General features: G+C 37.4%; 1 protein-coding gene and 1 pseudogene across 21 annotated transcripts in view; both read right to left on the bottom strand.

The window, feature by feature from the left end:
- ROBO2 (roundabout guidance receptor 2) overlaps positions 1 to 15432 on the bottom strand; it is a 1407887-nt gene that overhangs the window by 552138 nt on the left and 840317 nt on the right. For all 21 annotated transcript variants that reach the window (XM_089330658.1, XM_089330657.1, XM_051859425.3 and 18 more), the window contains exon 2: positions 6621 to 6947. In XM_089330658.1, coding sequence (XP_089186784.1) covers positions 6621 to 6947 — 327 coding nt within the window. The remainder of the gene's footprint in view (positions 1 to 6620; positions 6948 to 15432) is intronic.
- On the bottom strand, positions 13231 to 13331 carry LOC127483050 (U6 spliceosomal RNA; annotated as a pseudogene).

The following is a 15432-nucleotide window of genomic DNA, read 5'->3' as shown; positions in this document are numbered from 1 at the left end:
TGGAGAATCCAGGAAGAATGGGAATCAACTGCTAATGGATTCAGGGTCTCTTTGAGGAGTGATAAAAAGGCCCTAAAATAGAGTGTGGCATTGGTTATACAACCTTGTGAATAGACTCAAAAACACCAAATTGTGTATCTTAAATGGGCAAATTATATGTTAATGCGAACTGTATCTCAATAAAGCTTTACAAATAAAAGCTTTCCATGGCTTAAGATATTTTGAAATTTAATTCATCTTGTATCTCTTTTGAAGGATAAATATATTTCGTCTGGATAAGACTCATTGATTGCCAACATACAGTAAAACCAAAACACAAAAATTTACATATTTATTAACTTGAAGATAGCAAGAAAACTATTTACCTTGTGTTCATTTTTAATGGCACTCGTGCCCTCTCCCACTAAAGTCAGTCTGTGCCTGTAACCTCTCTTCCTTGTACAGATAAAACACCAATTTAGTTTTGGATTTAAAGCAAACAGGATCATTATGTTTGTAGAGTGTTCCATAGCTTTGCTACTCTAGCAATCTGTGACCTATAAATAATGCAAGACCTTTTCTTTCTCTAAATGACTTCCTTATAGCTTGAGTCTTAAAACATGGAAAGGGGAAAAAAAGAAAAAGAAACAAAATCACCCTGCATTTATGGAATTCAATCTATTTTTAGACACCCATTGAATTATGAATCACATCTGTTCTGTCTTTTGTAGTTGCATCAAAAGCCAACTTTCAAACATGTCGCTATTTTCTTTATCAAAGCCAAAGTAAACCACAGCTAATCTGAAAAGTTCTTGTGTTTTGCTTTGGAAGTAAGGCAAGAAACACAAGGATCGGTTTCGTTGTGACCTCTGACCTTTGAACCACAACCTTCTTGCCCCTACAGCGTTCAGCACCTCATTTAATCTCCTCTCTCTGCGCTGGCACAGTGCGGAGAAAAGGAAACGGAAAAAATAATCTGGGGACTTCATCAATTTTTCATGAATTTTCATTTAGGCCAGAACCCCCCTCTTAGCCTGGTCGATAGATCAAGCTGCTGTCATATATTTACCACCTGGGGCTACAGCTGCTATCCCTAGAGGCTGCCAGTGATGCTGGTTGCAGCCCAGCCGCCAGTGTGCGCGAGGACCCCTTGCACTACTCCTCCTGCTCCAGACCCAGGGTGCACTGGTGTTCAGAACTGAAACCTGATCCATACCAGCTCTTCTGCTGCTCCCTTGGTGGTCCCATCGGACAACCTATTAACTTTGAGTGCTAGGCAAGCGCCTGGCAATCCTGTTCCCTAACTCTTAAACTCCACTTTTTGCCTAAAGACCATGCATAACTCCAAATGTTTCCAAAAACCACTACTTTCTGGATTGTTAATTTCTCCAAAAACAAGAAGGAAAAAAAAAATCAAGTATGTGATAAGGGATTCAATCTCCATTGCAGTGATTGGTCCTGAATGTTTTCCCCCACTTCACTGTGCTGTTCCACTGGATAATGTGGGAGTGTTAAAGGAGCAAGTATTACAAAAAAAAAAAAAAAAAAAGAGAGAGAGAGAATAATGGTAAGGTAAAGAAGAGGCTAACTTCCACACAACCAGCCAAGATAGCTGGAAATTAAATTCCATATGGCATACTACAGCAAAATCTCAGATTTCTCACGTGAAAACCAAAGCCTGGATGAAACAAATCTTTATCAATTATTATTTCACTATAAAAGTCCTAGCAAATTTATTTCCTACTTATCAGGTTGACACAGTCTCGATGACTTAGATAAGCCCAGATCCAGTGTGGTTCTCACATGACTTTATCCTCCATGGGACAACTGACAACATCTGGAGACATTTTTGGTTGTCACAATCGGATTGGGATAGCCTAGACAAAGGCCAGAGAGGATTCCGAACACCTTACAGCACGCAGCACAAGTTCTGACAGTAAAGAATTAGCTAATCCCATACAGTACAAGTGCATGGCTTCCAGATTTTCCTCGTTTCCCCTGTCCCCTCCCACCTACCACCCTCCCACCACCGCCACTGTCATCTATGTCAATGAAGGAACAGATAGCATTTGCCATGCCGACCACGCCAGATGGTGCGCCTATCCATCTTTTTAGCTGCTGTGCCCTCTATCACTAGAGACCGCAGGTATTGTCATCCCTTGGTATTCCTGGGGGATCTGTTCTAGGACCATCCCAAAGATATCCAAGTCTACAGTGCTAAAGTCCACTACCTAAAACAGTGTAGTATTTCCATATAACCCATGCACATCCTCTTAAATACTTTAAATCATCTCTAGGTACTTATAATAGCTAACACAATGTAAATGCTATATACATAGGTGCTATACTGTATTTTTTTATGGAATAACATGAAAAATCTGTACATGTTCAGTGCAGATACAACCATCATTGGACTAACTATGTAGGACATGGTGAATCAATACCCCTATGAATACGAAGGGATGACTGAACCTTTTATTTGACCATTTCTTAAAAGATTTTTATTTATGTGAGCGAGAGAAAGGGACAGACATGAGAGAGATAGATCTTCCATCTGATGGTTCACTCAAGGGCTGGGCCAGGCCAAAGCCAGGAAACAAGAGTTTCCTTCTGGTCTCCCACATAGGTGCAGAGGCCCAAACACTTGGGCCATCCTCTGCTGCTTTTTTTCCCAGGCCACCAGCAGGGAGCTGGATAAGAAGTGGAGCAGCCTGGACATAAACTGGTGCCCACATGAGATGCCGTCATTCAGGCAGTGACTTTACCCAGTAAGCCACAATGCTGGCTCCTTTATCAGACTATTTTGTTGCATTTACATTGTGCCAATCATATTTTCTTTCTTAAAAATACTTATTGGGGCTAGCACTGGGATGCAGCGCATTAAGTCTCTGCCTTTGACTTCAGCATCCCGTATGAACACCCATTCGAACTCCGGCTGCTCTTCCAATCCAGCTCCATGTTAATGGGCCTTGGAAGAGAACAAAAAATGATCCATATGCTTGAACCCCTGCTACCAATACTGCAGACCCAGATGGGGTTCCAGGCACCTGGCTTTGGCCTGGCCGACCCCCGGCTATTGTAGTCATTTGGAGAGTTAACCAGCAGATGGAAGATCTCTTGCTTATGTCTCCCTCATACATGCATGCTATCACTCTGTCTTTCAAACACATGCATACGTGCATACACACATACATAAACCTGTAGCAAAAATATTTCTTTGCTTTTCTTACCACATGGCTAGCCATATCGTATTAGATACCTTCTAAGCCCTAGCCTCTTCCATTGCTAATTCTTCCCAAATCTCTACTTCAATGTATTCTCGTGACATCAATCTCTGAGAATTTTGAGACATCCTAATCTTGATATCTTGCTGATAAGTCAACAGTACAAAGCGGAGCACACTCTTCTATTCCCACTATATTTATTTCTTCTCACCTTTCATTTTTATGGACGTTAGCAATATATACCAGTTACTCAGCTAAAAAAAAGCAAAATAATATTCCTTACAATTCATAAATATGTCTCAAATTATTTCCTCCTGTCAATCTTCATTGCTGTTTTCAGCTCACAATCCAGCATCGATCTCATACTGAATTTTTGACAAATTCTTTACTTGTGACTTCAATCATCCCTTTAACACACTCTGCAATTCTTTTTCAAAGATTTTCTTATCCCATAAGAAATGTCTAAATTTTATCATTCTGCACATGCTTAATTTCCCAACATATTCTATCCACCAATCTCATATTGAGGTACCCACAGTTCTGCAAATACAGTGTTCAGTTAGATTTCTAGTCTCTCTACCAGAATGATATTTCACTTCAATTTCCACATGAGACATTCTCATTTCACCTTCATATTAGAGCTCAAATAATGTACCCCTTAGAACCTTTTCTTATATCCATCTCTGTAGAGATCATCAAATATTCTTCCTCCTGAGTTCCTTACTATCTTTTAGAGGTCTCTATAATGGGCTGTACTACTTGTCTCTTTAATTTATGATTAAAATTATTTGCTTACATATGCATCATTCTGACAGGCAGAGCTCTTTGAGATTACAGTGTGCCTTCCTCATTACTGTATTTTAACAGCTCTTCCAGTAGATTCCCATTTTCCATTTGTTAATATGTGAAGACATGACACCATGATTGAGCATATATGTTCACTGTTCTAAAATATGAAGGCCAAACAACTGTATAATCTGCAGTTGTTCCTTTATAACTTTTTAAATGTATCTTATGGAAAATCCCAATGCTTAGATACAAATTTCCATATTAATGTTTTATGGAATACATAAGGAAAAAGAAGACAGATGAGTTAATGGAAAAAGATGAGCAGCATGTAAGTGAGTATTATTTAATCTTGTGTTGCCTCAAATGGCATGAACTGTTGACATAGCATTAGAAGAATTTTATTCACCAGCTAAATCCAATTTGGAACCTTTCTTGTTTTCCCTCAATAGGTCATGCATTTCTTAAAGCTCATTTATTTCAAAATAAAAAAAATGCTACTGTTGTATTACATGAAAAAATATCATGATGTAAATTTCTCCCTGAAACAGTCTGATTCAGTATTAATGATGCAATTAGGAAATACAGCAATCCTTTTCGATGAAATAAAAGATATGTATTGGGAGAAACTTAAAGACTCAGGGAAAAAATAAGTTTATAACAACTAAAGATTAAAATCACTGACCAACTTAGATAAACTTTATTTTTATAAAGTAAAATTTGTTAGATTTCAAGTACTTCTTTGTTGAGTAGATAAAAAGTTTATTATTAGAAAACAGAAAAGATTTCATTTTGCATCATTTCTCTTAATACAAAGAAATTCACTAAAACTAAACATTGGAAGATTCAGGATCAGTCTTACATCCCCTTTTGTTATCTAAATCCTGCTCATTTAAATACCATGGACTTCATTTTCCTCATCTACAAAATTGGAGACTAATGCCTGTCATTATTCACCACAAAGAGATTTGTTGTAGGAAAAAAATCAATAGAATATGGCATTGAAATGTTTCAATATGTTTAAATGGTTCCAGAAATAAAATATTTCAAAATAAAAATGGAATAATTAGGAATATTTCCATTCTAGAGGTTTTTTTGAATGTATTTAAAATCTCACAAAACTGCATTTAACTTAAGTGTTATCTGAAGTATCATTTTATAAAAATGAAATTAACTGGTTCCAAATTGCCAATGCTAGTTAACATCATAATGTCCTTATCTCAAAGTTCACAAATATGTGGATCCTTAGGATTTATCTAGTCTTTCTCTATTGAAGTTACTCTTTATGTGCATCATTGAGTTCCCAATTTCTGACAGAAATTAGAAATCAGAAGACTGGCTGCTTAAGAACCAGCTTTCACTGGGGTTTCAGCATACGAAATAGTATAATTTGTTTACCAAAAGAGGCTTGTATATAAAATGGCAATGTTATGTTGTTGAGGATTTCTCTACACCTATATAAAAGTTTTGTAATCTAGTATGATACCATGTAGCATGTGATAAGTATCAACTTCAACTGAAGACATGAGACCATGAGCTAATGTTTATCACTTTCCCTCCCAGCTATAAAAATAAACTCCAGGCATCCTGATGTTCTTAAATTATGTTCTCTACCAAGACCTAATCTGCAACTAGAAATTTAAAGAGTAAAAATACTTTTAGGTACAAATGAAATTATTAACTATGTTTACAATTCACTCCAGATAGAATATATCCTCAAAATAGATAATTTACAACCAGCATTGTATGATTAAATTATGATCCCAAATCTTCACCTATCCATCAGAAAAAAATATCATATTTTATATTTGTTCTAGAAACAATCCATGGATATATGGAGCCAAAGTTCAAACAGATGCAACACACTGATATCTTGATGTACCATTGCTATTTGGATATCCAATTAGTAAATGAGTCGATGAAAACCACCACAATCAGGGCACACGGTTAGCTATTGCCGATTTCTAGGACTGAGTACAAATGAGAAACTCTCGTAAGTGTCAACACTCTGTCCTCACAGAAAGCAGATCTCTTCTAAGTTTTACCACCGAAAAAAAAAATAAATAAATAAAGGAATGGCTATTGCCACTGGTATAGTCAACCCTTCATGTCTGGGGAAATAATTCCTGAATTCATCTAGGAGGGAAGAATGAAAATAATCTAAAGAATAAGAGAATAGGTTCTTTTTATGGTTGTGTGATAAAAGCTTTACAAGCAAATTACGCAACACATACACACACACAATTGTCACATACTGTTATTTATATATAAATAAGTGTCAGAGAGAAGTACAATATTAAATTCATCCCTTGTATGTGAAGATGAGCTACACATATTTTCATTTAACATCAAACTTTAATACTTGATTATATCTCTCATTAATAATTCAAATTTTAAATATGAACAGCATCATTGTCGTCCTGCTTTAATTTAACATAATCCTCACATTAATTTAATATCAACAGATTGGCTGCAACACGTAGCTTGACCTTAGTTTGACCAGATTGCCTCAGAAAGGGCAGAGTAAGACTGGGCAGCATGCTTTTTTGTCTCTCCATGTGAAGTATCTGTGAGAATAAAAGCCTACTACAAGTAAATAAAAGCAAGCATGCAAACGAGGATCTGACTTACATGCCACTTCCAGAGATGCATTTCGACTCACTGCTTCGCCGAGATAGTTCCTTGCAACACACACGTAACTTCCTTCATCGGGTTTACTTCTGCGTCCATGCACGATGCGCAAGAAGAATAACGATCCACTGGGCAGAAGCATCCTATGGGATCGGGGATCATCTTTGTCTGTCTCCACGCGCTCCCCATCCTTGTACCACTCAATGGTGGGTGTTGGTCGGCCCTCCGCCTTACAGTTCAGAGTGGTGGGCTCGCCCTTAGAGACGATGACATCTGAAGGGTGTTCCACGATCCGTGGGGGAAAGTCTTCCTGGCGAAGACGAGATCCTGCAACAGGACAGAATGAAGACAAGCGTTAACATTTCCTTATCTACACCTTCTGTTTCACTTTGGTTTCTAACGGAGAAACGATGTGCTTCAGTTATTTAATTGAATGCTATTAATTTAATTTATATCTTATTTTCTTTTTTGTGCACCCCATAAGCCATTCCAACTTCTCTGTGGAATGATGCATCATAGCAACGCATTAATATGTTAATTCACAGGAGTTTAGCATGTTCCATGAATCATGTCAAGCCAAAGTAAAAGAGATTTTCTTCTGGGACCAACGTATTGGGATGGATACCAAGATGCATGAGACTAATTTCCTACCTTCAAAGTGCTTACTATCTACTGAGGAATAAAGTCTAGTAGGCAAGAACTCAGAAAACAAACATAGATTCCACTTACCAAGCTGGCATTGTGTTATACAGTGTAAAAGACCTGCAAACTATGTACATGTATCATCCCAACACAATAGATGAAGACAAAGCTTAGGATATCAGATCTGTGTCGCCAGGAATGCAGAAGAAATAAGCATTGGAGATGGAATTTGAACCAAGGTGTAGGTCAAAGTATAAGTCACTATGTTAAAATGCAATGAGTGCCACAAAGAGTTATAAAATACGCATTATAACAAAAAAAAAAAGAAAAAGAAAAAGTGAACTCTACCTTCACCGTAAAAGGCTTCTACCCAAAAAGGTGGCATGTGAGTGGACATGAAGAAAATGAAAAGACAGCAACTGAGGGAGAGGCACTGAGACTGCAAGGACGTCATGAGCAAAAGGGCAGAGAAATAATAGGTGCATGGTCACCCATAGTCAGGGAGGAAGCTCCTGTGGTACAGGTGCAAGGGAGTCTCAGGGCCTGAGACTGGTCTGGTATCCAAGCACTTCAATACCACGCTGAGGAGTGGAGCCTTCATGCTGTAAGACTCCAAGAGTTTTGACGAGGTGCTGACACCGCTATCTGTATTACAAGAAATTTTGGCTCGCAATACACAGGATGTATAGCAATAGAGACAAAAAGACAGCTGAGAGGACCTTAAATGGATCAAGAGAAGATTAAAAAGAATCTAATTTGGAGAAACAGTGCTGAAGATAGGAAAATAGAGGGAGCCCTAAAGCATATCATAATACAAATGTTCGACAGGATTCAGATTCACACCATATTGTGAGGAAGCCTGACAGGGAGCAATGACTTTCATGTGATTGCAAAGAAAGTGAGGCCCATGAAGGGTATAAGATATGGGGAGAGAAGAGCCTGTTTGTATCCCAAGATCAAAATTCCATTTATAAGTTAAAAATATCCAAAGCAACATATTACAGTATCAGTGCTCATTATTTCTGGAAATACCCTGGCAAACACTGCTATGAAAAATCCCCTTGACTGGGGGCAGGATGATGAGCAGAACAAGAATGTCTTCCAATTTCCAAACCAATCAACTAATATTAGCACATTTCTGCTCAATAAACAGCAGTAATATTTACTCCTCTATGTTACTTCAGTTCACTTTCACTACTAATTGAAAATGCTATTTTAATTTAATAAAAGGAAGTTAATTTTCTTGTGAACGAATCTTCTCTTTTCTGATGATTAACTTTTAAATGTTGCCAACTTCCATTTTTTAATCTCTTCTGATGCAAAAAAAAAAAAAAAAAAAAAAAAAAACACATTGTAAGTGTTAGGTGCCGAAGCCAGAGAGTCATCTGCGGTACAAAGGTCAACATTTTCAAATGAACAGAAGTGAACCAAAGCACAATGATGGGCACTCACAGTGAGCGTCATAGTCATGGAGGTGACAGATCATATGCACTGGGTCCCTAAACCAGGATGAATTTACAGCTTATAGAAAGTAACCACTGTTTTTAAAAGACATCATAAAACATATTCCGAAGTTATTTACACATGAGTGGCTCATCATGTTCTGAAATGTGGTATTCTCAAATGCAGAGGTCTGAACACACCACAGAACTCCATCCTGAAATCCATCCTGAGTTATATGTCACCTTTCATGGAACGGCTATCTGATTTAGATATCCGTCTCATTCCTGTCTAATCTCCAGATGAGTGATCTACATTGCTCTACTGAAAAAAAGCAATTGCTTCATTACAAAAGGGAAGGATATCAATGTCCCATGCAACTCAGGTGCTGCTCATTACATCTTATAGTACCCTACCTGCTTTGGAAGTGGGCCTGGATAAGGACAAAATGATACTTGAAATGCACTAATATTCATTAAATAAACTGTAAAATAAGAGCCTTAGAAGAGAAAGAGACAAAGTACATAAACAATTTAGCAGTAAGATTTAGGGGGCAGCATTGTTGCACAGCCGTTAAGCAACCACTTGTGATGCTCACATCCTATTTCAGAGAACCATTCAAATCCTGGCTACTCTGCTTTCAAACCAGCTTCCAGCTAATGCCTCCTGAGTGACAGCAGATGATGGCTACAGTGCATGGGCCCCTGCCACCTACATAAAGGCCAGGACGGAGTTCTAGGCTCCTGGCTTCTACCTTCCTCAGGCCTGGCTATTACACGCATTTCCAAAGTGAAACAGCAGATGGAAGATCTCCCTCTCTTTCTCTCTTAGTCTTTCAAATACATGGAAATCAACTTAAAAAAAAGAAAAACACGCACACGCAATAAGCACTCAGATAATTGTCCTTATATATGAGAGTATGGCAAACAGAATTAAAGGTAACCTTGTTACAGTACAAAAATTTCTGTAATCCAGGCAAAGAAATGTCTCCAAAATGTTCATGGAAAATTAATACTACCAAAAAAATGCATAGATTTCAAAAATTCTTTGCACCAAAAGAAACTCATCTTTAATTCCAATTTCCACAAATGTCTTGATGTAATCTCATATTTAGAATAAAGAACTCAATAATCAATTACACACAAAATTTTTCAATGGATAAAGGATTTTAATAGACAAAGGAGTTAGGCAATCAATAAACACATTAAAAGACACTTAACAACAGGATGAGTTAGCAAAGCAGATAAGATGCTACTTGGGATGCCAACATCCCATATTAGAGTGCATGGGTATAAGTGCGGGCTCCCATTTCCAGCTTCCTGCTAATTAATGCGTACCCTGAGAGCCAGTAGAGCATCACGCAAGAAGTTGGGTCCCTGTCACTCACAACAGCAGACTGCGATTGAGTTGCCAGGTCCAGCTTTGGCTCTTGTGGGCATTTAAGGCAGTGAACCAGCAAACAGAAAATCTTTGTCTGTCTCAGCCTCAATCTCTACCTCCTTCTTTCAAATAAATAAAAAAAAAGAATTGAAGATGCTCAGTATCATTAGCTATTAGAAAAATGCAAATCAAAAACCACACTGATTTTCACTTAAATAACAAATATTGTCAGGGTATATGGAGAAACTGAAAGCCTCCAAGAATGCTAGACAGTCACACTGGCATGCAATCTGGAGGTTTCTCAAAATAGTTATCTTCTGATCCAGCAATTCTATTTATATCCTCAAGAGAATGAAATCATATATTCACACAAAATTTTTACAAGAATGTTCAAGCAATATTATTCAGTGTTCATAAAAGTAGAAAAATTCCAAAAGTCCATCTACTGAATAAAATGTCCATGATGAAGACACATGAAATGAGATATACCCATATAATGGAATATTACTTGGTGATAAAAAGGGATAAAATACTAATATATGCAACAACATGAAAGAACATTGAAGACAAAAGCAGTCAAAATTGCCACTTGTTTTATGATTCCAATTCTACAAAATGTCTAGAATAGAGATAAAAAGTGGACTGGTGGATGCCTACGACTGGAGAATGGAAACGGCTTGGAGGGAGAAAGAGAATTGGGAAGTTACTGCTAAAGAGGATGGGATTTCTTTAGGGAGTGATGAAAATACAACTGGCGGCAGTGATGGTTGCACAACTCTGTTGATATAATAACTACTATATTATGTACTTTAAAGAGGTTAATTTTGTAGTATGAATTATTATCAATAAAGTTTTTAAAAGGTAACAAGGAAAAAGCACCACGACCAAGTAAATGTGTGTTCATTCCTAACAGCAGTTCATTTTTAACTATAAAGATTGTGAAATGTCATCATCAGGCCTATAAGAGCTAATTAATGTATAAAATAAAACTGAAAGGTCTCACCACCCAGATAGATAGAAAAACATATATAGGTGTACAAAAATACAGCTGCAATCTAAATTTTAAAATGCTAGTAAAAACATGGGAATTAATTCTGTACCTCCTTAAATTTAGATATTACACAGTGATGTTTAGGATGGGAGCCAATGGATAAGCCTTATGTCAGTCTATGAATTCTTTGAAATTTATTTTTTGTGTAGGAGGGGAGGTGGAATGGGAAGGGAGGTGGAATAGCTTTCAGAAAATGTCCAAAGAGGTCTAGGCCTTTAAAATTATCAGGGGGCCACTAAACTACCGGGAATTCTACAAAATTGTTCAAATTAATTCCATTATTTGGTCAAAAAACACAAAGCTGAGTTGTCAGTCGAATTCATTGGGGGATTCAAACTCCAAGCAGAAGAGAGGGCTATTCCAAGACACTCTGGGGGGAAAAAAAAAACCTAAATGAAAGATCTCCACGATTGAGATCCCAGTGGAAAGAATGGGTCATCAAAGAAGGAGGTACCTTTCTCTGAAGGGAGAACTTCCACTTTGACCATGGCCTTGTCTAAAAATTATCAGAGTCAGTGAACTCAGGGGGCTTCCATAGCCTTGGCAGCTCATGACAAGAGCCTAGGGTGATTACTGAGGCCATAAACAAGAGTGTCAATTTGTTAAGTCAACAACAGGAGTCACTGTGCACTTACTCCTCATGGAGGATCTTTGTCCTTAGTGTGCTGTACATTGAGATTTAATGCTATAAGTAGTACTCAAACAGTATTTTTCACTTTATGTTTCTGTGTGGGAGCAAACTGTTGAAATCTTTACTTAATGTATGCTAATCTGATCTTCTGTATATAAAGAGAATCGAAAATGAATCTTGATATGAATGGAAGGGGAGAGGGAGTGGATAAGGGGAGGGTTGCGGGTGGGAGGGACGTTATGGGGGGGAAGCCATTGTAATCCATATTCTGTACTTTGGAAATTTATATTCATTAAATAAAAGTTAAAAAAAAAAAAGAAGAAGAAGAGAGGGCTATTCATCACAGAGAGTGCCATAAGACAGTTGAACCTGAAAAGTTTTGATGGTTAAAGAGTGGTTCCCAACTTGCAACACCCATTTCACCCAAATACAGTTAGAAATGCAGGCTCTGAGGTTCACCCCAAGACCTGTGAAATCCGCTTCTGAGTTTTAACAAGACTCACTCCATACCAGGGATGTGTGTGCACACTGAATTCTGAGACGTACTGCTACAGCTCTAACTAGTTTTGGCCTGGGACTGAGCTAAGAGTATTTTTAGATTTCTAATATTTTTAGAAAAAGTAAAGGAGGAGGACAAAGAAAGAAAATTGAGCAAAGAAGAAAAAGGAAGGCAGCGGAGGATAGGAAGAGGAAACAGAGGAAGAGGAGCTTAAGAGAGATCTTCTGGCGCTTAGAAAGTCTGAGATCCTTATCTAAGTTTTTACACAAAAAAATTTGCCATCCCTACTATAGAGCACCTGTTCAATGACATTCCAATGCTAAACTCATTTCAATTTATATGTATTTTATTAGGATCGCAAAACCCTTTACTCCAAGTTTCCAATAAAGAACTACTTTGATGGTAATATTAATATCAAACATGCAATGATAATCAGGACCCCAATACGAACAGGTAGAACAATGTCTCAGAAAAACTACAATTTCTAACTTCACTTGCAGGTGATAGCAAAAAAAAAACAAAAAACAAAAAAGCTTGGCATCTTTTTACATTCAAGTATTAATTGGAATTGGTCAACTTTTAATTAAAAACATTTTATTCAACTTTTCTTATCTATTATAAAAGAAAAGTAATGGAAATTAAAGGACACTAAAGATGGCACTCAAATGCTTATTTTGATTGCCGAAGAAAGTAAGCTATGAAATAATCACATGACTTCTCTAGAACAGTTAATTAAGGTAGAATTAAAACTCAGTATCTTTAATCCAGAATGTGCCACACTTCTCTAAAAACAAATGGAAAAGTACAAAGTATCTAGGCTAATCCCCCAAACCCCACTTTTAATGTTGATTTCTGTAAAATGTATTAAATGAATGCCACTAATTATAATTTAAGAAGAAACCATCTTCTGTGCTTCTTAAAGTATGATTCTCAGACTATGTCAGAATTGCCTGTCACTTTTTTTTTTTAAAATATAGAACACTTCACAAATTTGTACTGTCATCCTTGCCCAAGGGCCATACTAATCTCTGCATTGTTCCAAGTTTAATATCTATGCTGTCAAAGCACTGGGATTTGTTTCTCTTTAATATGACTTCTTAGTCTTCATATTGAACAGGTTGCATCAGAAACAAAGCTGCATTCTAGCATGTTCTCCAGAGATCATCATGCACTTGGACTTGGCTAGATGTAGGCATTCCACAGCAACATCAAATTAGTCAGCCGGATGCAGATGCATCTTTGAATAATGTTCTAAGCACTCACATTTACATAATGGATTATTTCTGCTTCTCAGGGATCCTCAAACAATGACTTTGTAATGACTTTTGGTAAAATATTTAATTTTCAAAATGCCGAATGGTTTATTAGCACTTCAAATTTTTTAAGTTGCAGTGTAAGTCATAATTCATGAACACAGTTACATGCAGTTTTGTTGGGCCAATAATCATTCATCTGCAGGGAGTGCCACAAAACTTTGGTTTTCAGGAAGTGATTTCAATTACATAATATAATAAAGGAGGCTAAGGCACCTAGAAGGACACTTGTTGATTTCAGTTCATGTGTTTCAAAGTGACATGCTCCTGCTTCATGGCTCAATTGGAAGATAGCATTTCCTTAAACTAAGATTTACCTTTCATTCCCAAATTAGATAGCCCTATCAACTATCAGTTTCTCCACAAGTCAAGCAATACATTTCAGACTTCTCTGATGGCATAAAAAATCCTTAACATGGGGTCGGCGCCCTGGCTCACTTGGTTAATCCTCCGCCTGCGGCACCGGCATCCCATATGGGCACCAGTTCTAGTCCTGGTTGCTCCTCTTCCAGTCCAGCTCTCTGCTGTGGCCCGGGAGGGCACTGGAGGATGGCCCAAGTGCTTGGGCGCCTGCACCCGCATGGGAGACCAGGAGGAAGCTCCTGGCTCCTGGCTTCGGATCGGCACAGCGCCAGCCATAGCGGCCATTTGGGGGAGTGAACCAACAGAAGGGAGACCTTTCTCTCTCTCTCACTCTCTGTCTATAACTCTACCTATCAAATAAAAAAAAAATTCCTTAACAAGTCAGAGACAAAATGTAAAGAACACTTTCTTCAGCAAAACCTCTATGCAGGGCCTGCTTTTATTTCTCAAAACGGTATGTAACAGTGCATCCCAGTTCATAATAAAGTAGGTATTTTTAAATAAATATTTCTCCATAAGTTATCCTAGTCAAATTAATTCCAGAAGATTCTGATTGCTCCATTCCTAAAAGCACCCAGAGAGACTGTGTGACATTATCATGTACTAGTTTAAGACATACAAAGGTACTATATAAAGAGCTAAAGACTCCCTAACATCCCACAGTAAGAGGAAGCACTTTGTAGTACTATAGTTTATCAATATCGTTATTAACTAATGAATCAGACTTACACCAGGCATAAATAAAATAACAATGTATCACCAGTTGGGTTACAAGATTAAAATATAGAGAGAGATTACCATGGTAGGTAATAAACATTTACTACAGCTTTTTCCCCCCCTTTCTGTAAACTATTACAAATATTCTTTCTGAAATGTAGCTGGTAAAACTCTAGACACATTGACAAGAGTTTCTCTTTCCCGAGGGTCATTTTTCTTGATGTTTTACTGGTTGGTAGATTAACCTACACCAGGCTGAGAGCTTATCATTAGATTTCAAAATAATTAAAAGTTGTTACTGCTTTCCCTTTTGTCAACAAAATCTTTCTCAAAATTTCCTCCACTAAAAGAAACCTGTGTCAGGGCTCGGCAAATGCTGTCCATGGTATCAGTAAGCTAAGACAATTTTAAACAGAGTGGAGTTAAGGGAGGACTCATCACTCCATCAAGTCTGTCTCTACAAGTTTCCCATCATTGAATTCCTTATGATTATGAAATTCCTGTGTACACTTCTTATCAAGAAGGAAGAACAGGAAAGGGCTATGAGATCACTATTTGGATTTTCCTATAACTCCTACAATGTGATTAGATGTGGTGAGAAGGTCAACATTTGGAAAACTTATTTGAGTATTGTTGAAACATTCTCAAGAGATTTTCTGATTTGCCAATGGCCTAAACAAATTTATAAAACTCCCAAATTTTCAGAAGCACAGCAGTGTAATGTTACCAAAAGTATGTTCAAATTAGAAAGGACATAAAAATTAAGGCCTAGAAGT

Source organism: Oryctolagus cuniculus, chromosome 4 (genome assembly GCF_051225735.1).
Source record: "Oryctolagus cuniculus isolate XC-2025 breed Fujian yellow rabbit chromosome 4, ASM5122573v1, whole genome shotgun sequence".
Lineage (NCBI taxonomy): Eukaryota > Metazoa > Chordata > Mammalia > Lagomorpha > Leporidae > Oryctolagus > Oryctolagus cuniculus.
The sequence above is the reverse complement of the archived record's forward strand: the minus strand, read 5'-3'. Positions and strand labels throughout refer to the sequence as shown.